Raw genomic sequence first — 23111 nt, forward strand, 5'->3', positions numbered from 1 at the left:
ACTCACAGAAACTCAGAACTTAAACATAAATAAAATGTATGACAAAGTCACCTATAATAACAAGATCAAATTAAACAAGGAACTAAATTATAATTCTCAAAAAGTAGAATAAAGTTGAGATACAGTTTAGAATTTTTTTTTAATAGGGAAAAAAATTCCAAATAGCAATTAATATCTACAGACCCAGAAAAGTTAGAAATACTAGAATAGTGTACCCCAGAAGAAATATTAAAAAAAAATAGGTTATAAGCTTCTTAAGGTCAAAAACCATATTACATTCATCTCTTTATTCCCCATGATGTCTACACATAAGAGTTATTTAATACATTCTTTGAAGTGAATGATTCATTCATATTATAGCTAAATGTTAATTCTCCCTAAAAGAATATCCAAAAGCAGTGCTGCAGGAATCCAAAGTAGAGAGACCAGAAATGGTTTTTCTATAGTTACAATATGACAGCAGAAGAAAAAAATTGGGGCTTCAAAAGTTTCTAAGGAAAGATAAGTTTAGATTCTTAAAGGAACTAATGTTGCCTAATATTAATAAATGCTTAAGAATGTCAATAAAGGGCATCATACATCTGTTCTTTTTTAATAAGAGAGAAAACAGATTTTTGTTAAAGTAACAGCAACAGCTTTCTGCAAAATATCACATTTTAAAAATATATTCACTAAGGTTATTCAAGAAGCACTTTTGAAAAGTTACTACCAGTCATACAAGTAAAAAGTATAGAAACCTGGCCTGCAGGCCAAAAAAATTTTATAATTACTAGTAAGAAGTATAAATTATAGAAAAATTTAAACTGATTATGAAAGTAGGTGTTACATTGCAAGTATCTATGACTAATTTTCTTTTTTTCGGCAGCAAAGCGCGGCTTGTGGGATCTTACTTCTCCAACCAGGGGTTGAACTCGCACCCCCTGCAGTTGGAAGGGCAGAGTCCTAATCACTGGACCTCCAGGGAATTCTCTACGACTAATTTATTTTAATCATATTTAAACTTTTACATAACTTTTGATAGAATTTTACATTTATCAAAAGAGCAGGCTAATATTTCTATAAACCAGAATCCTACTTATAAAAGATGGGAAACAGTGGGATTCTTCCCACATACCTCCGCCAATTAGCATACCTAAAACTATTATGGCTTATTTAGTACCCATGGTCTTTGTGGATATTTATAAAAGAACTGACTTCTCGAAGTTCTAAATGTCACCCTAACTTTATAAACCAGGCTCCAATTCTGATGATTTATAAGAGTAGAAGTTAAATTTTTGTAATAGTATATTCCATATAGCAACAAAAGCCTTACAAACTACAGGCATACCTCGTTTTATTGTGCTTCATTTTATTGTACTTTGTGAATACTGAGTTTTTTCACAACATGAATTTTACAAATTGAAGGTTTATGGCAACCCTGCACTGTCAGATGATGGTTAGCATTTTTTAGCAATAAAGTATTTTTTAATTAAGGTATGTACATTTTTTTAGACAGAATGCTATTACACACTTAATAGACTACTATATAGTGTAAACATAACTTTAATACACACTGGGAAACCAAAAAGTGTGTGTGACTCACTTTATTGCGATATTCACTTTATTGGGGTGGTCTGGAACCAAACCTGCAATATCTGAGGTATGCCTGTTATTTTATTATACTCTAGAGAAGAGAACAAAAAAGGAAGCCAATGCAAACTCAAAAATATCTTTTCACGTGCCAGTCTTGGGAATACTTTATGTAACCACTTAAAATAATAACATAATAGTAATGGTTTCACTAGTAATCTGGCAATATAACCTCAAAAAGAAAGAGTTAATGTTATTATATAGCAGTAATTCAATTTTTTTTTCTCATTTCCAAATTATTTTTTTCTCTTCCTAACTAAAAGTGTTATTTTAGAAGGAACTCAAGTTTGACAAAAAATCTTCATTAAATTCCTCAAAAAATAAATCATAAAAATGTAAGAATTTTCATAATAGCAGATATTCCAGGAGACTCTTATTTAAAGGGGGGAAAAAACCTTACAAAATACTGGTGAAATCACTTAAATTTCAAAAGATTAAAACTAATTATATATTTAATCTCAACAGATAATAACAACTTTACTCATCAACATATTTCTATAAAATCAAAATGAAATAAACTTATTGCCATCTATTTTAAGTCATATCCCAAATTACCAAATACAAATTAACATAAAAGCATCCTACGTAAGTTTTTCACACCTCTTTCTCACACACTTTTGAACTCACTTGGGTAAATATGGATCTTTCCAACAGCAGCAGCAGTTTCTACAAAGTTATTTACCTTGTCCAGGTCTTGCAGTTATAGTTGCTCCAGCAGATGGCGGCTCCAACTCCTGTCAAATACAATAATGTTATTACAGTGACCTACTACAATGTGCGATTTATAATAAAATAGTAGTGATATTACAGCCTTACCTTTGCTTTCTTTGAGTCCGGATCAAACCTTTCAAGAATTAATTTAGCCGTTTTATAAGTTTCTTTTTCCATGACTTCTTCAAGCTGCAAACAAAAATTTCCACAAGTTGTCACACTTTAAAACACACATACCCTACTTACTTTTATAAGTCCTATTCAAAAAGTATTCAAGTACAAGGCTTAAAATAAACAGCACATAATATATCCAGATAGCATGAAAGACTTCCACATTCAAATAATTAAAATCCAGATTTTAAAATGGCTTCTAACCTCTAATATGTTACTTGTATTTAACAGCTTTACTGCAAGGAAATACCAAATATTGCTAATTGTTTACATATAATGAGGAGAATAATTACATGCACCAACTTCAATAATGGAATGTGCAAAAATCTATCAGCCATCATTATTGGAAGTTATTAGACATGACAAGCAAATGACAGGCAATTCCTCAGATTTATTTCCTCCTAGCACTTAATGCTATTAATTTAAAGAAGGTCGTTAGCCAAGAGCTTTACAAAATAAAATCTCTGTGCCAATTAACTGCTGTCAGCATCGATTTTAGATTATTTATTAGCAGAAGCAACTAGCTTGCTGCAAAATGCAGTGAAAACTCACTTAACTGGGAGAACAGCCATGCTCTCTCATGGAATTTGCTCAAATGACTTTAAAAGCTGAAGCTCCCCCTTTTTTACTTAGATTCAAACAAATTTAGAGGGAAAAAACTGAACGTAATAAGAACTTAAGTAAAGATTTTACTGAGTTCTATGCTCACACTAGGGACTGTAATTAAAGCACTTCATTATTATAGAATTTTATTTACAATGCACTCAAGTCACTTTATGGCTTAATATGTGGGTTTAATTTAAAAAGTAATCACTAGTAAAGTATCATTTTAGCAGTTACAGCCCAATATCAGAAAAAGTTTAACTTTAGTACAAGACAGTCATAGTTATGACAAATAGCTAATATATAGAATAAAAATGCTTTTGCAAAACTTGGAAGAGGACCTTTTCCTTCTCAGTGACCACTGAGAGCCACTTAGATTCATTAAACGTCATGTTTATTCCAAACGACATTTATTTTAAAATGCAAAGCAGAGAACATTTACCAAGTTAAAATACAATTTAAAATATGCTGCCACAATAGTTAATAGATTCCTCATTAAAAACTCAATATAACACTTAAGAAGTGCTTAGATGAATGATCTATTAACCTTGGTTTAGTGAAACTAAAATATTTTTCTAATTATTTCAAAATTATGATAAATTCTCAAAACAAGCAAGTTTAAATTTCTGATGTAAAGAAAATGTTTGTAACATTACTACTTTAGGGTTGGGGAAAAACTTGGGATGGGGACAGAGAGAGGGCATGATAGAATCTATCCCCAAATCAACATAATCTACATGAAATAGCAAAGAACTGAATCCCTGATCTCTACAAATTAATTTTTGATGGTCCAGACCAGTGCTGTAACAACAGAACTACATGTAATGATGGAAGTGGTTTATACCTGCACAATAGAGTAGCTACAATGCCATATGTGATAAATGATCACTTAAAATATTGCTTGTGCAACTGAGGAACCCAACTGTAGCTACTTTTATTCCACTTTAAATAATGTAAATTTTAAAAGCTACATGGGTCTAGTGGCTACTGATTTGGACAGCACAATTCTAGAGTAAGACTATTGGTAGGTTTAAAAAGAAGATTAGATACAACTGTGATCTTTAAAACAATACATAAAACTCAAAACTAAAATGTCATTTTATTAAACGATTGCCATTCCTAGTACATCATTCAGCAAGTATTCATGTTTATGTCTATGTACATGTAAAGTATCTTAAATAAAATCATTTTAAAAAGCAAAAGGTACAAATCCATTCTCTTTTTCTCTTGCATTTACTTTGAAAAATTCTTTTTTCACGTAATAGCTTAATTAACACATATATTCCTACTACATTTTAAGTGAATAATTTGTTTTATAAATAGGGAGACATCTGATCAGTGGGAAGAATACAAACTTGAAACCATGACATCAGAAAAGATCTGGGTTCAAAGTACATCTCCATTCTTAATTAGCTGTAGAAAGACTGAGCAAGTCTGTTAGCCTCAGTTTCTCCTTTTGTAGATCAGAAACATTAATACTTTCTCATAGCACTGTTATGCAATTTAAATAATGTAGGAGAGTCTATAACAGTACCTAACACAAAAATGCATAATCTTCAATGATACCTCACTTATTCAGAGTGGATCTGAAACAAGCAGTGTTTTCAAATACCCAACATATTAATATCAGGATTCAGGAATGAGAAATTGAATTCTCAGAATTCCCTAAATTATAAATTACTCTGTATTCTTACTAAAATTTTACATATTTCAAATAATAATGAATGATGTAACAAAGAGTGAATTGTTTTTCTGTGATATGAGTATACTAAAAGTTTCAAAGTTTTTTATTTAAAAAAGAGAATAATAGGGGCTTCCCTGGTGGTGTAGTGGTTCAGAACCCACCTGCCAATGCAGGGGGCACGGGTTCGAGCCCTGGTCCGGGAAGATCCCACATGCCATGGAGCAACTAAGCCCGCGTGCCGTAACTACTGAGCCTGCGCTCTAGAGCCCGTAAGTCACAACTACTGAGCCCGCATGCTGCAACTACTGAAGCCCACGTGCCTACAGCCCGTGCTCTGCAACAAGAGAAGCCACCGCAATGAGAAGCCCGCGCACAAGAGTAGCCCCTGCTCGCCGCAGCTAGAGAAAGCCAGCGTGCAACAACGAACACCCAACACAGCCAAAAATTTAAAAATAAAATAAATAAATTAAAATTAAAGAAATAAAAATAAAAAAGAGAATAATAAATACATGGTTGCTTATTTATTATGAATCAACATTATTTTGGCAAGATTATATATTTTGAGGACATATAAAAATTATTTCTACCTGATATAGAATTTCATCATAAAGAAGGGAACACTAACACAAAATAAATGTCAATTTTTTTAATTCTGAAAGATAATTATACAATATTTAAATTATAACTCTTGAAATAAAATTTTAAAACACACAAAGCATTAATTGCCCTATCCAATAGTCTTGATCCTTGTTTCATAACAAATATTCCAGATGTAGAAAAATGTCTTCTGTTTTGTACTGACTTTGGTCAAATTATTAAAAGCATCTTCAATTCACAGCTTTAGGGTACATGTTGCATTATTTAAACTCATATTTTTAAAATGATGAAAATACTGTCTGCTTATCCTGATTTTGTTTTGCTGTTGAAATCAATATTGTTTTTACTAATTCAGATTTTAAATCATTTTCTGATTTCATATAGGAGTATTCTACAATAACAGTAACATCTCTCTCAGCATTTCTTCTGTTAAAGTATTTACAAAGATCTGTAGCCTACAGTGAATATTCAAACACTGGAAAACACCAGCAAATATTACTGGGTAATATAAAAATGTAACATATGAAACTTCTAGTGAGGTTAACAGCCCCACACAGAATCACATGCTAAAATTGCCAATTTAAGGACTTATTTTGCTTCCAAAATTTATTTCATGGAATATCACTCACAGGATTTTGTATAGAGTATTCTATATATATAAACTTATTAACATTTATTTGTAAGAATAAGTCACCATTAATAAGAGACAGGGCCCATAAAACAGACTTATGGCCACAAAAGCAAGACTGACTAATTAGATTGTGCCACTTCTCCTCTATGTGCTCCTGTCCTGTTGCCTGAAATGTCCACATTAACCTACAGCTCAGCATGTCAGCATTTCTTGCTCTTGCTTTCAACTGACACTAGTGGATTCTTTTGAACCAGTAACATTTGTAGTGATTGTTAAGTTCTAATTCTCAGAGAATTGTAATACTTCTTTCCCAGGTTCCCAATTTTCTCAACCGATTTTCCTCAGGACTTGGAAAAATATAAATTGCCTGAGAAATGCCAGAAAGGAATTACCACATAGAATCACCTGTACTATTCTGAAAAAAGCACAGCATTTTCATGAAGCCACTTAAAGAGGTCATTTTGACTCGAGTTTTGATGGATTTTGATTTTGAACTGTTTTGACGGGATGCTCATGGATACAAAGCGATTATCTATTGAATACTGATATTTTTTAAACTAAAAGTTAAAAAAAAAATGTGAGTGGCAAAATGTACACAACCAGACTTGGGAGGTTTTTTAGGTAACTAAAGATTAATTCCTAGCTTTATTTTAGTAAGTAAATACTTACATTAAGTTCTTAGATTTAAAACATTGTTTTAAAACATTTAAAACATTGTTGTCACTCATTTTCCTTTCTAAGTAATTTAACTTTTTAATCAATTGATAATTCATGTTTATTGTTACAAATTACACTTTGACAAATTACAAATTACATTACAAATCTATCCAGATTAAAGAGATGCATCCCTGAGGAAACCACCTTTAATAACACGTCAAGTAGTAAATACAATTTACATTCATTTTTTTAGTGAAAGAGAAGGGTTAGGAGTTGGGTAATTTTAAACTAATGGCTATTTTTCCTGCCAGCATTTTTAAAGCTATAAATGTAGAGTTAAACATCAAGGAACAAGATCAGTTTTGATTACATTTTGCTTTTGCTCAAAAGTAATGTCCCTTCTTTTTCCTCCCATTACCAGTACAATCATTAGCTAGCACTGTACTCCTTACAAATTCACCCTTAACACCTATTGTTCTAAACAAAGTATAATGCTACTACTCAAACAAAGCAGCTCTGTTAAGGGCTTGAGCAATAAAGGCAAGGGACTAGTTCCCAACAGCAACAGTACTGAAACCAGAAACAATCAAGTCAATGCAAATTGTGTTCCCTAATTAACAAAATGAGTTAGAGCAGCCAACTTATTTTTCTTTAATCATACACTGCAAGAGAAATGCCATACTGAAGTATTCTGTAATATTGATGTCTCATGAACCATTTGGATATACAAAACTATTGAACCTTGAACTGAGTTTCCCAACTGTCAGACCTAGATGAAGCATCATCGTTTATGTTGTGATTCCATCAAGGGCTATTAAAGAAGTAAATAGCTTCGTTTGCCCTGTCAAAGAATTTTCTAAGTCTGCTCTGTTACTCTACTGAGAGTTCTTCACCAATCATATGTTCTCTAAGATTCTGTTTTCTGTTCATGTGATGCCACTGACATTGAATCAGCTTCTCAACACTTAGAATTTTTTTCTTTTCTTCTTTTTTTTTTTCTTTTTTCTTTTGTCTTCCTCTTTGTCTTTTCTACTTTAATCAATATTTCTCCATTTTGGTACAAGTAAGGCTTGGCTCTGATCAACACTACCAGCTCTTCTTTTTTTATCACATCAGCAAACCAAACCAATCATATCACAACCTCTATATTATTGAGAACCATCAGTATTTCCTCACTTTGAATTTCTGGCTGTTCCATAATGTGTAGAATGCCAGAAATATAATAAGATACAATGGAAATATTTCTACGTTTCAATTTAGGACCATCAAAAATATCAATGCAATTTTGATAAATACCTCACAGAACACTGAAGAGGCATCAAATAAAAAAGATAAGGAATCCTTTCAGAATTAAAGTTTCTTTATTTTTCAGGTACTTAAATCCCTCAGGACAAGTGTCTTTTCTTACCAATTCACAGAACAATTTTTAACATTAATCTTAACCTTCATAATTTTTATTAGTTTCATCCATAATTGTTACTTATTATGTTAGACTAAAATACATTAAATTGATTTTGCATCTGATTAAATTTCATTAAGTTTCCATATAACATGATGCTCCTATCAATTATCTTTTTTTTTTTAATTAATTTATTTATTTTTTATTTTTGGCTGTGTTGGGTCTTCGTTTCTGTGCGAGGGCTTTCTCTAGTTGTGGCAAGCGGGGGCCACTCTTCATCGCGGTGCGCGGGCCTCTCACTATCGCGGCCTCTCCCGTTGCGGAGCACAGGCTCCAGACGCGCAGGCTCAGTAGTTGTGGCTCACGGGCCTAGTTGCTCCGCGGCATGTGGGATCTTCCCAGACCAGGGCTCGAACCCGTGTCCCCTGCATTGGCAGGCAGATTCTCAACCACTGCGCCACGAGGGAAGCCCAATTATCATTTTTATACTTCAAAAATAATTATATGAAAAAAGTATATGTAAATTCAAGCCAAACACCAAGTTCAACCCACTTATTAAAAACTATTACATATTAAAAAAAAAACAAACAAAAAAAACTATTACATATCAACCTCTAAACATCTAGAGTCCTTACTCTCTCTTGATCCTCCTCTTTCCAACCCATCTGAAGGATGCATTTAACTGGCCCCACAACAGACACCCATGTGATCAGAACTGCTGATAGAAAATGAAAGAAACCAAAGAAAAAATACTCTCTTTCTCTCTCTCCCCAGTTTTCTTTGGCTTTTTTTTTTTTTTTTTTTGCATGTTAAATTCGTTTTTTACAACCAATCTTGTTGATTCCCTCTCTCCTCGCCTTATTATGTCAAGAAAATCTGAGAACTGACATATGATGTTTGGTCTATTTTTGGCCCTAATAATAAATCTGGATACCCACCTTTTTACCACTCTGCCTCATTTAGTCCTCCAAAATGATTCATTTACTTACTTCTCAGCTTCCAATTGACATAGACACTCAGACTCTCAAAAGTTCATCTAACTACTTTTTCCTGTCGATCATTATTAACTAGCAAAAATATTCATAACTTAGCTTCACCATTAAACTGTTATCTAAAAACATACTTGTTCCTTGGAGAGTCATTACTTACAACATATAAACATTAATTATTCAGTTCTTAATTTATTAGTTTTATATAAATTAACTTAAATAAAAGTTAACTCACTATTTTTTTCTTCTGGGATTTTAAATCATCCAATGCTTCATCTAGAAAACAAGATTTAAACCAAAACTAAATCAGATATTAAGATACTTAAGATACAAGAAAAAAAATCATGTCAAATGATATACATTAAGCAACTGCAAGAAAACAGTCTCATTTTAGAATTTCTCACAGATATGTACAGACAGAAGTCATCTCAATTTTTACCCATATATATTTTATATGTTTGCTTATATTATATATTACAAGCTCAGGAGGGGAAAAATGGACTTTATATAGAATAAAACACGTTTCCAAATTTTAAAAGATACATATTTTTAAAATGTTTTCAGAAATATTACTTTTTATTATTTCTCCTTCCTTTCAACATCCCACCCATGTTAATTTACAAAATTAAAGCCAATTCTCTTTTTATACATTGGTAATAAAAATGTTCTCTTTATTTATGAGAAAAGAAGTACATATTTTATTAAGTTATTTGATCTTCAAGATACTGAGCACTAATAAAGAAAACCTTTGAAAATCTATAGTATTATATACCTGAGGAGGGACTTGGAAAGGAGGAGGATTCTAATTACTTTTCAAAATTAAACTTTTCCAAGATTTGCCTGTTTAGTTAGGTTGCATTGGTGGAACATAAAGAATCATTTCAAAGGATATAATTTATGAATGTCAATATCTGCTTTACAAATTTATTTTAGGTTTCTAGTTTTTCTCTAGAAATACTGAACTAGTATAAGAATACTATTCCAGCTGGAAAGAAGACTTACAACTTGATTTAAACATTTTACCAAATAGAATTTAAATAATTGTTCTTAATGTTTAATTAAATTTACAAATAAAATTATTGCCTTTTCATTGAAGTTCTGGAGTAGCAAACATCTGAATACCCAATTCAAATAATACTATTTATGTAAAAATCCAAAGAAATACAAACTTATGAAAAGATGATTTTACTATATATTTTTTTCAAAGTGTTCTAGCAGACTTATTACTGAAAGGGGAAAAAAACTGCTGACATCTTTAAAGAGAATAGTCATCTTTAGTTAGATAAGACCAAGCCAAATATCTAACCTTTAGTGCAGAGATCAGCAAACTTTTTCTATAAAGGGCCAGACAGTAAATATTTTAGGCTTTATGGGCCAAAAGGCAAAGTTAGGTGAGCACTTTTAAAGGAGTAAACAAATTTCCACAAAACTTTCATTGACATAATACAAATATAATAATAATTGAGTTCAATTTTTTGTAACATAGGTCAACCAATGAAAAGAATGGAATCTGGGGGGGTAGGTGGGGGGTAACATTTCACTTAATTGAGATTCAAAATTAGTGTCCCCCATCCTCAAAACTGATCACAAATGTCAATCTGTTAGTTTATCTGTAATGAGATTTCACACATTTTATTTTTGAAAAATTTTTTTCACACAGATAGGTGCTGCTAAATATTGAAATCAATCCACAATCACATGATTTTAATTGAGCATATTCATTGTGTGAAAGGCATTTATAAAATTCTTTAGATTCTTCTCTTGATATTTGCCTTTTATCATGTCATTGTAAATTAATCACTTCCAGTTAAATGGATTTTGAAATACGGAAATTTCCTTTGTACTTGCATGAGGTCTGAAAAACACTGCTGGAATCGCAGTTTGAGCTCAGATAATGTATCTGCTGCAAATCTGCGTGGGAATGGAGATCTTGTTTCTTAACTTTTCATAGCACTTTTTAAAACATTACCTTTCGTCATTAAATTATTTGCTTTTCTAAATCACTTTATAGCAGTATAGGTTTCACATATAAGGACTGTTTTGTCTTGTACTCTCAGGTTGAATTCATTAAGAACCATTATCAAGTCTGCAGCAAAATCTAATTTCCAAAGCCAGTTCATTCTTAATGGTTGAAGGTGGTTCTTCTCATTCAGAAACATTTTAGTCTTGGCTCTGAGCTCAAAACATCACAATAAAACTTTACTACTACTACTAATCCATCCAACTGCTTGTATTTCTGATAAAAGTTCACATAACTGATGATGATTAAGTCCATGAGAGCAAATGAAGTTCCCCATTGACAATACTCGTTCAGCAACACATGATAGGTTCAAATATGCTCTGCAAGTACCTGCTGTTGAATAACACAGTGGATAACCACAGAATTTAAACACCTTACAGTTTCATGAGCTTTGTAAATTAATCCACTAAGCCTCTTTCTGCTTCACACATATTTTTACCACCAATAGTTGTAAATACATCTCAGTAGATTCCACTTCAGGTTGTACTAAATTAGTGTTTTTTCAACTTCTTTAAAAATATTCTCTCCCAGAGTGTTCTACACAGACTGTTCACAGAGGCTAATTCTTTAGTCAGTTCAAGTTCAGTATTGACTCCTGAAATAAATTACAATTGAGCTGTATCAGTAACATCTGTCAACTCATCAAGAGTCAATGACAGGGAATTCCCTGGCACTCCAGTGGTTAGGACTCAGCACTTTCACTGTGGTGGCCCGTGTTCAATCCCTGGTCAGGGAACTAAGATCCCGCAAGCCTCGCAGCATGGCCAAAAAACAAAAAAAAAGAGCCAATGACAATCACTTGAAATAATTTTTTTAAATGATCTTGTTTTTAAATTAACTATGTTGCTTCCAGTGTTCTTAATTCTTCAAGCAATTGTTCTTGCTAAAAAGGCTACTAGCCAAGCAAGTATTTTCTCTAAACACATTTTTTCAGCTGCTGCAATTACACAGTTTAATTAACTCACCAATGTTAAATAGCTTTCTTTGCTTCACAAATAAGCAACTCAGAAACTTACTTTGAAGTTCCATTTTCACTTCTTATTTTTATGAAGAAATTCTGCTATGATGAGATATTCCATTTTAAATGTTCTAATTTTTCTAACATTGCTTTTCTGTGCATTGGGAGTATCATGATGAGTACTTAGCATGATAGTCAATGTATATGTGTATTCTTTTAGTACATTTATAATGGCATTGCATAATAAGCACAATGCTTTGTGTTTTGATAATAAAATAGTCCATAATCCATTGTGCCTTAAAAGTGTAACATTCAAAGTCCAATTTTCTCTTCTTGTTTTTACATAATGAGTGTACACTGGTAATAATAAATAAAATAGTCGCAATACAGCAATATACATGGCACGTGAAATGCTGTCAAGTTATAACAGTGTCACTGTGATTTGTTGTGCATCCTACAATAGGCTGAAATGTTGAGAGCACCATACAGTCTGTCACAACTACTCAATTCTGCCATCATTGAATGAAAGCAGCTACAGATAAGATAAACGAATGGATGTGGCTGTGTTCCAATAAAACAGAAATTTGAACTTCATTCAAATTTAACATGTCACAAAATATTACTCTTTGAATTTTTTCAATAATTTAAAAATGTAAAAACCATTCTTAGATCATGAGCTGTACAAGGTGGTGGGCAGGACTTGGCTCACAGGCTGTAGTTTGCCAATCCTTGCTCGAATCTATACTAGGTCCAACTTGTAAAACAAAGGAAATACAACTAACAGAGAACAAAAAGCAAGACATGATCAGTAGCTTCAAACTTAAAAAAAATATATATATATATATATATATATATACACACACACATATATGTACATATGGTACCTAACTTTATGCTAAAAAGAAGTGTAAGACTGCAAGACAATCTCTTATGAAGAGATTTTATCTACATGCAATACCTACGCAAATGAATTTGTACAATTTTTTTAAATGAAAGGATCTGTGAAATAAAATTTTAAAGCAAAAAACTCCTTTATATAATAAGCATGTCCTAATGTGCCTACTTGCAAGTCAAAATATTCACACATTTTCCTTAGAGAAGTGTTTCCAAGGGCTCTTTTAAAATAAATTTTCTTATATTTTTCACTATTTTGTTAGTTCCATGAGGTCAGAGATCATATTTGTTTTAAACTTCTTCTTGTCTTCCCGGCATCTACTATATTGCTAAATATCACTGGAAACAATGCCGTAAGCTTAATTTCTCTAATCTGATTAAAAGTATCAATATTTTTTAAAACCACAGCAAACATCATACTTAATGGTAAAAATTAAAAGCTTTTCCACCAAAATCAGGTGCTAGACAAAGATACCTGCTATTCCCACTTCAACTCAATATTATACTGGGTCCTAACCCATTAAACAAGGCAAGAAAAATTTTAAAGGCAAGAAAAATAAAAATAGGAATTGGAAAAGAAAAATCAGTACCATCAGCCCACATGTACATAACACTTTACAATTTTTATATGCTTTCACACATAATATTATCAGTTAAAACTCATAACAGTCTTGCCAAAACAAATATTTGTTTCTAGTTTATAAACTAGCAAACTGAGGTTCAGAGGACTTAAACTTATTTGTAGGACAAAAAGATGGCTAGTGTGGCTGGAGCAAAGGTGAAAAAAGGAGAGTGGAAAGAGATGAAGTTAGAGAAATAAGACATAAGCCAGAAAGTTGGAGTTAAGGTCAGATTTTACTCTGGTTGCAATGGGAAACCACTAGAAGAATTTAAGTAGGAGAGATACAAGATCTGATTTATACCTTAAAAATAGACTAGTTAGGAAACCACTGCAATAGTGCCAGCAACAGATGATGATGACCTGAATTAGAATTGTAGTAGTAGTAAAGAAAGTTAGAAGTGGTCATATTCAAGATAATTTTGGAGGTAAAAATGAGAGAACTTTGAAGGGGAGGGAGAAATGCATTGTAAATTAAAGGGAATATGGAGTCAGGATGAAAACTCCAGATGACTGTATTGAGACAGGATTACATGCCAAATAGGGACAAGCCAATACAAATAGATAATGCAAAAGAGATGCAGGTAGGGATAACTATAAGAGCAAAGTTCATGAGATGGTCAGAGTATCTAGAATCCAGAGCATAAATGAAAGGCTTAGCCAGAGATGGGATCAAGGTCGGTCTTCCAAATTACCATGATGGATGACAGCATACTGAGTAACAGATGGGGTTAACTTTATGTTTTTGGTGGTGGAGATAGCGCTCACCTGTTTATATCTATTTTCTTCATGAAGTGAGACTATAAGGTGAGAGTGGCCAGGTAGATTTTGTGAAGTTTTGTTTATTTGTGGCTTCTGAATTTTTATTTGGTTGGTTGGTTTTATTTTGGTTTGGTTTGGTTTTGGTTTGGGGGTTTTGGTATGGTGGTGGGTATTAGTGATTTGAGGAGAAATACAGTGTCAAATAATACTCTCAAAGAGAAAAAAGTAAATTTACTAGGGAACTATAATAGGATTGTGTAGCAGTGTTGAGTGTACATTTGATATTTGCAATCATAGATTTAAAGTGAGTCTAGTCAGCATGTTGTATGATTTTCCTCTAACAAATTCAGCTTTTCCTGATGCAGACATAGACTAAGCATATAAATGTTTTTAACCAGGATATGGTTTTGCCAGTCACAGATTAAGCATATAACTGTATTTAAAGAAGGTATGGTTTGCCAGACAAGTAGAATGGGAAAGAGAGGCAAAGGAGTCAAGGGTGTCTAAAAGGGATGGTCATTGGTCTAGATCACAGAACCTTAACTGGGTCAAAGATAAGTCATACATGAGGAGAGCAGTTTGAAAGTCATTTATCTGCGTGAACCTTGTTTGGATCCTGAGTCAAACAAAATATTTTTTAAAGCAAATGACATTTGTAAGATAACTGGAAATTTATTATTTTTATATTTAATATTTTATATTTTTAAGAATTCTTTTTTAAGTATAATAATGTACATTGTTTACATATTTTTAAAGTACATTATGGATAGATATATCTGGGATATACCTCAAAATAACAGAGATGGAGAAGTGGGTGGGGGTAAAAATGAAATAAGATTGACCAGGAGTTGATGATTGTTTAGGTTGTGTGATAGGTAATATGAGTGTTCATTATACTATTCAGTCTATTTTTGTATATGCTTGAAATATTCTATAATGAAAAGTTAAAACAAGAAAAAAAATCACATGTAAAGTTCATTTAAAATGAAATTTGCATACCTTGGGTTAATTATAACTCATAGTTTTAAGACCTGAATATCTTTAAAATCTGCGCATATACAGAATATAGGAAAATTGTCATAATTTACATACTTCAATAAAAACAAAAGCCTAGGGGTTGTGAGCCTGAAGAGAATGATGCAATTAATAGAATAAATCAAAAGATGTTTAACTATATTTTACTCCATAATAACATGTTTTCTATAAAGATAATTTAATAAATATAATTTCTCTTCATTTAAAGAAATGAATTGTTCTGTGTATTGTGTAAAAAAAATTCTAAATGGACAAGACAAATAACACAACTGAAAAACAAAACCAGTTTGATCATTCATAACCTTTCTTATACTTTACAGTAAACAGCTCTTCAATATTTACCACGTTGTCATTTCAATATACCATTTCACAACCTGTTATTCAATTACAAACCAATGCACCATAAGATGGGTTTTTTTAATGTATTTATAAAAACTTCGAAATTAAACTTACTATTTCTTTCTGTTCTCTTGGAAAAGAAGAAAATAAGCACCGTTCTTATGCTCCAGATGCTATAGAACAAGCAAAATTCAGAAACAAAAACCATCATTAGGATACATGAATTAGAAGCCACATAAAATGAAAACAAACACACATTTCCAATTAGAGTTAGGGACATTGTATCCCTTTGTATTTTGAAAATCAAAAAGCACTCCTTTCTTTCAGAAGCCACCAGAAGTCTACCTGTGCTTTCAAAGGAGGAGTTCTCAATCTAAAATCCATGGACCTCCTGAGGGTCCCTCCAAATTGTGAAATTGCCTTTGTGGGCATAAGTGCATTTCTCTGGAGAGACCATTACCCTCATCATTCTCAAAGGAGTCTATGAATCCTCCAAAAGATTAAGAACAAATTATAAAATCCCTTCTTACTAGGTAAGCATCAACTCTAAAACTTTATCTATTCCCATACGTTAGGGAAAAACACATTTTACAAATCCAAACCATTATACAAATGTTAAGTTGCTACTCCTTCCCTGTTATTTAATATTAGAGGGATCTTCTCTACTAAATAGGATAAGCTATCTGGAGAAAAAATAAAATCTTACCATCAAGTAAATAACTGACAAGTAAATTTAGCTAAACATCGCCTTTCAAAGATTTTATGAAGGTAATTCTTTAGGCCTTGCATTAGTAAGTCGTCAAATGATACTAAAAGAATTAAAAGAAAATCAAAGAATGATCCTCATCACAAACTTGTCCAGGTCATCTCTTAAATTCAATGTAAATAAAACAAAATTCCCTTCTCCATAGAATATGGCCGAATAAGTATACAAACATTATCCATCATTTTATAAAAAGAAATACATTGTATCTAAATACAAATTCAGATAATAGGTATGAAAATTAGTTCTTCACTCTGAAATATATCATTGCTATTCTTAGGAATTAGCCTGCAAGGTCATCACCAGTGAATGCTGTCTCCTGGTATTCATAACTTTGTGTAGTCCTCTCTCACCAGTGTTGGTCTGTGTGACCAATAGCACGTCACTTCAAGATTAGGTTATAAAAATACGCAGTTTCCATCTCAGGCCTCTTCTTCCGCTTGCTTTCTTTCTCTCTCTTGGATTACTCGCTCTGAGACAAGTCAGCTGCTTTGACATGAGGACATTCAGGGAACTCTATAGAAAAGCCCATTTGGTGAGGAACAGAGGTCTCTGGCAAACAGCCAGTGAGGAGCTGAAGCCTGCCAACAACTGCATGTGTGAGCTTAGAAGTAAATTCTCCAGCCTTAGGTAAGCCTTGAGATGACTACAGGCCCAGCCAATAGCTTAAGTGCAATTTATATATGAAAAAAGACCCTGGGCCAGAACCATCAGCTAAGCTGCTCCCATATTCTGTCCCTGAAGAACTGTGAGAGAGAATAAACATTTGTTGTTTTAAGCTACTAAGCTCTGGGGCAACTTGTTACATAGCAATAGATAACTTGTACATGTTTTGGGGGTTGTTTGTTTGTTTGTTTGTTTGTTTATGGCTACGTTGGGTCTTTGTTGCTGCATGCGGGCTTTCTCTAGTTGCGGTGAGCGGGGGCTACTCTTTGTTGTGGTGCATGGGCTTCTCATTGCGGTGGCTTCTCTTGCTGTGGAGCACAGGCTCTAGGCACACGGGCTTCAGTAGTTGTGGTGCGTGGGCTCAGTAGTTATGGCTCGTGGGTTCTAGAGTGCAGGCTCAGTAGTTGTGGCGCACGGGCTTAGTTGCTCCTTGGCACGTGGGATCTTCCCGGACCAGGGCTCCAACCCATGTCCCCTGCATTGGCAGGCGGATTCTTAACCATTGCGCCACCAGGGAAGCCCCTACATGTTTTTTACATGGTGATGATTTATTTTTATGATATGAAAACACCAAAATAACCAGTACCAGATTCCTACATGGTACTTGGACAACTATCTAAGCACTAAAAAAAAGACACTGGGCATTGTCCTTATCAAGGGAAGGGAGATGAGAAAAGAGGTTAAACATACAGCTCACAACCCTCAATGATCCTACAACAGTAGAAAAGTCCCATAATATTTCCCCACTGCAAACCCCCTGAAACAGTGGCAAGCTGAGAGAGATGATTTAGGAAAAAAAGTATAGGGAAAGAAAACTGAGAACACAAGAGAAGGAGTTGCAGAGATAATGACTAAAATTCTGAAGGAAATCAGTAAATTTTCTTAAATGGTAGATTTTTTAAAAGCATATATAATTTTCAAAGTATAAAAACTACAAGAATGGAAATATATTCCCTTACTTCACAATAAAACTCACTAATTTCCCTTTGTGGACAACAAATTCTTCTTTTGGTTTTTATCAGAACTACTGGTGGAGAAAATGAGCTATCAAATAATATACATTTCTAAGTGTCAAGCCTTCAAGACTTGAAAAGGTAGACTATAATAGAGTTAGTTATTCCTTAAGGCTAAATTAAATGAAATTCTTTTACATAATTCTTTAAAATTTAGGAAAAGAATTAAAGTACTTCAGGAATATGTGTTCTACTTATCCCAACAAAGATGTTGCTCTCCCAATAATTAAATATAATTTATGAAAATACAGCAACATGTTTTGTGAAGATATTAAAGATATTACTATTGACTCCTACTTTGAGAATAGTGGCATAATCTTCATTCCCCCCTTCTCTTCTTAGAAATCATCCAACCAGCAAGGAGACAAAAACAAAAACACAAATTCCTTTTCTGATAAAATTAAGATAAGCTAAAACTCAACCCTCAAAATATGTGGAAGTGTTCCCCAAAACAATGGAGCTCATGCAGAGGCTCAAAAGAGTAAAAGCAGAGAAGGAAAACTGCTTATCTCACTAAAAGGTAGGAAGATAAACTTCTCAAAGTGTAAAGCCTAAAACTCATGTTTATTACACTGAGAATAAGATACACATGCTACAGGCAGAAACTCCTAAGTTTGGTTCCAACAATGAAACAGAAAAGGCAGGGCTTAAAGAGAAATCACTCAGAAATACCCTATTTACAAAGAATATTCTGTTTCTATGGCAGCAAGGGAGAAAAGTTTTGTACTATGAAAAATTTTATACACAGTTGCCTAACCCTATTGGCTGGAGAAGGATAAAAGCTGAACAAACTAACACACTAAATCCTGGATCATAAGGAAAATTCTAGATAGCCTAAATGTAGGAAGACTTGCCTCTATACTCTCACATAAACCTCTTACAAATAACTGGGCCAAAGCGAACATACCACATAGCTAGAAATTTTCTATTTAAGGTATAAAAACCAAAAGCAAAATAGAAAATTAGTTTCAAAACTTAGACCAACATCTTTCATCTCAATGAATGTAAATGAGCTAAACTCACTAGAGCAAAAGAAAAAGACTTTCAGACTGGATCATAAAATAAAAACCAACCCTATAATGTAAACTGACACCTAAAACTGTTTTTGAAGGTTGAAAATAAAACAATGGGCAAAAAATATAGTAGGCAAATACACACAAAATAAGGGTTGTGATCTTAATATGCCACAAGACTGAATTCAAGACTACACCCCCACCAAAAAAAGCTTTAAACTAGAAAAAGAAGGTCATTTTATAGTATTATAAAGGATGCGGTTTCTTTCCAACAAATAGAGCTGGAGCAACTGCACATCCACAGGCAGAAGAAAGAAAGAGAGAGAGGCAGAGAGGGAGGGAGGGAGAGAGAGAGAGGGAGGGAGGGAGGGAGGGAGGGAGGAAGGAAGGATGGATCTCAGTGTGAACCTCACATCTTATATAAAAAATTGGCTCAAAATGGCTTATGAACTTAAATGTAAAATGTTAGAAGGAAAAAAGCATAGCAAAAAAACAAAGAAAATCTTCAGGACCTATAGATACAGAGGGGTTCTTAACAACTAAAGCACAATCCATAAAAGGAAAATTTTAAATAATAAATTTGGCTCTGTGAAAAACCCTTTATAAGGATGAAAAGACAAATTACAGACTGAAAAAAAATATCTGCAAACCATATATCCAGCAAAGAACTTGTATCTACAATATATAAAGAACTCTCAAAACTCAACAGTAAAAAGACTAATTATCCAATTAGAAAATTAGACAGCAGACCTGAACAGACATTTCAATGAAGAAAAGATACAGGTGGAAAATAAGCACATGAAAAGATGTTCAACATCACAGCCATGAGGGAAATGTAAATTAAAACCACAATGAGCTATCAATACACACCTATCAGAATGATCAAATCAGAAAATAGTGATAATACCAAATGCTGCCAAGGATGCAGAGAAACAAGATCACTCAAACATCACTAGTGGAAATATAAAATGGTACCTCTACTCTGAAAAAAAGTTTAGCAGTTTCTTATAAAAGTAAACATGTACTTACAAGCGTCTCAGAAATTACACTCTTGGGCATATACCCCAGAGAAATAAAAACTTACATTCAGACAAAAACCTGTACACAAATATTCATGGTAGTCTCATTTGTTAGAGCCAGAAACTGGAAACCATCCTAATGTCCTTTAACAGGTGTATGGCTAAACAAACTGTGCTACATTAATGCCATGAAATACTACTCAGCAATAAAAAGTAATTATTGTTACACTTAACATCTTGGATGGATCTCAAGAATATGTTGAGTTTAAAAAGCCAATTTCAGAAGGTTACATACTATGTGATCCCATTTTATAACATTCTTGAAATAAAATTATACAGATGGAAAACAGATGGGGTGGAAGGGGTTAGGAATGGGGCATGTGGAAGAGGGTTGGTATGACTGCAAAGGGGTAGCAAAAAGGAACTCTGTGAACAATTCTGGATCTAAATTGTGGGGTACTTACATGAAGCTACACATGTGATAAAACTGCATAGAAATATAAAACACATACACACAAATGAGTGTATGTAAAACTAGTGAAATCTGAATGTGCTCTATGAATTGAACCAGTGTCGATTTCCTGTTGTGATATTTAACTGTAGTCATGCAAGATGTTACCACTGGGGAAGGCTAGGTGAAGGGTACACAGGACTTGCTTGTACATCTGTTTTTTCCAATTTCCTGTGAATCTATAATTATTTCAAAATAAAAAGTATTTTTTAAAGGATGTGCCTACAATGAAGATATAACAAGAATATTTACTCATCAAATAGAAAAGCATAACATTCATAAAGCAAAACTAAAGGAAATATAGGGAGAAGTAGAAATATACTGCTATTAGGATACAGAAGACCTATTAACACAGTAAGGTAGTTTTCAGTGATAGTACTAAACTCTGAAAAAAATATATATATATCTTCAAGTGTTCATGAAACACAGCAACTGATCAAATAGCATGCCACCAAAAAAGGTCTCAATAAAATCAAAGAAGTAGAAATATTATTAAACAACATTCTCTGAAAGCAATATAATAAAACTAGAAATAGTAACTAAGCCAAAAACCAAACATACAAACACACATTGCCGCCTGGAAATAACTCTTAGATTATAAAAACTTTAAAAAAAAACTTAAAAAAAACTTTTAAAAAATGTAATGAAGTCTTAAAAATAACCAAAGTAAATACATATCACTACCTATCAAGACCTGTGGGATAAAACTAAAGCAGTCAGAAAAATACCATGGCCTCAAATACATGTGTGGTGTACTGTGTTAAGAAATAAGAATGAAAATAAATACATTAAAGCATCCGTTTTGAGTTACAAGAATAAAGTAAGCCTATGGAAAAAAAAAAGAATTAATAAAAAGAAGTAATTTTTTAAGCTGGTTCTTTGGAAGAAACAGCTAATAAAAACAACCAAAAAAGAATTACAAATATACAAAATAAGAAATAATAAGGAAGCAATAATCATAGCTACAAAGAAATTTTAAAAATCAATGAGACAATGATTATTGCTATTACAACACTATGCAAATACACTTTAAAACTGTAGAATGGTTAACAAAACTAACCTTGGAAGAGAGAGAAAGCCTAAAAAATTAACTACTATTGAATTTTAAAAGTTGTTAAGAGCTACCCTCTATAAAAAACACCAAGCCCAAAAGATTTCAAATGGAATACTACTAAACCTGTAAAGGACAGATAATGCTAGTATTATTTAAACTGTTCCAGAGCACTAAAAAAGAAAGAAAAGCTTCCTGATGTCCTTATAAAATGACTACAACTAAGAAAGTAGAAATTTTCCTAGAATTCAAGATTTCAATATTTGATTTCAATATTTAATATAATCTATCATTATCAAGAGATGTAAGATGAAAAATCACATGGCTATCTCCATAGACGATGAAACAGCATTTAACAAAATTCAACAATCTTTCTTGATTTAAAAAAAAAAAAAACTAAATAAAATATAAATAGCTAGAAGATTCCTTAACATAAAATATATCTGTCTCAATCCAAAAGTCAGGATAATGCCCAATGGGGAAACATTAGAAGCATTCCCAAGGAACAAGTTAAGGATGTCGACCATTTTCTCTGTAACTTAACATTGTCCTGAAAGTATCAGCCAATACAATTAGCAAAGAGGAAAAAAAAATCTGAAAGGAGTCAAAAAATCTGAAAGGAGGTGGTAAAATTATTGCTATTTACAAATAATATGATTGTATACTTGGAAACTCTCAAAGAATCAACTAAAAAACTTATTAGAAACAATAAGACAATTATTATAGTTGAATACAAACTTAGTATAGAAAATCAATAAGTTCATATATACTATCAGTTCTAAGACATACTAAATACCTTAACTCACGTTCATGAAATCATTCCTGTTGTTCTTTCCTGAATGAAACTGATGCTATTTGAAATGTAAGTACAGCATGAATTTCTGTTAAATATTATCCAGTGACTTGCACTATAAAATTATAAAGGTGTTCTAACAGGAATAACTGGAGCCTCAATAAAACAGAATCATACTTTAGATTCAGTCAACATTTTAAATCCTTAATACTAAGTGCTTTTACTGTACTAAAGTTAAAAATGCTAAAAGTTAAAATGTAGCAGAATACCTAAAACTCAATCAATATAATAAAACCTTCCTCACTTTTACTAAAGGATTAACATTCCATAAACCTCTGATGATTTTTCACCAACCTTCATATAAAAAGGAATTTTTACTTATCTCGTCCTTTCTGCCAAATTTAAGTGCTTTCTTTCCAACAACTACACAAGCCCAATCCAATTTATTGAAATGTTTTTAAGATGAGACTTAACAATATATAAAGCTAAAAATGAAAAGATACAGATCTCAATATTTATAACTATGTTGACAATTTTGTCAGTTTATTTAACCATCAAAGGCTTTAGGGAGAATTACCTTCACA

General features: G+C 32.5%; 1 protein-coding gene across 3 annotated transcripts in view; it reads right to left on the reverse strand.

Moving 5' to 3' along the window:
• The window catches only part of LNPK (lunapark, ER junction formation factor), a 79646-nt gene that overhangs the window by 42126 nt on the left and 14409 nt on the right, over positions 1-23111 (reverse strand). For all 3 annotated transcript variants that reach the window (XM_061202262.1, XM_061202272.1, XM_061202280.1), the window contains exons 5-8: positions 15813-15871; positions 9307-9347; positions 2446-2529; positions 2312-2363 (exon numbers count right to left, since the gene is read on the reverse strand). In XM_061202262.1, coding sequence (XP_061058245.1) covers positions 2312-2363; positions 2446-2529; positions 9307-9347; positions 15813-15871 — 236 coding nt within the window. The remainder of the gene's footprint in view (positions 1-2311; positions 2364-2445; positions 2530-9306; positions 9348-15812; positions 15872-23111) is intronic.

The sequence above is a fragment of the Eubalaena glacialis genome, chromosome 1, assembly GCF_028564815.1.
Source record: "Eubalaena glacialis isolate mEubGla1 chromosome 1, mEubGla1.1.hap2.+ XY, whole genome shotgun sequence".
In the NCBI taxonomy this organism is placed as follows: domain Eukaryota; kingdom Metazoa; phylum Chordata; class Mammalia; order Artiodactyla; family Balaenidae; genus Eubalaena; species Eubalaena glacialis.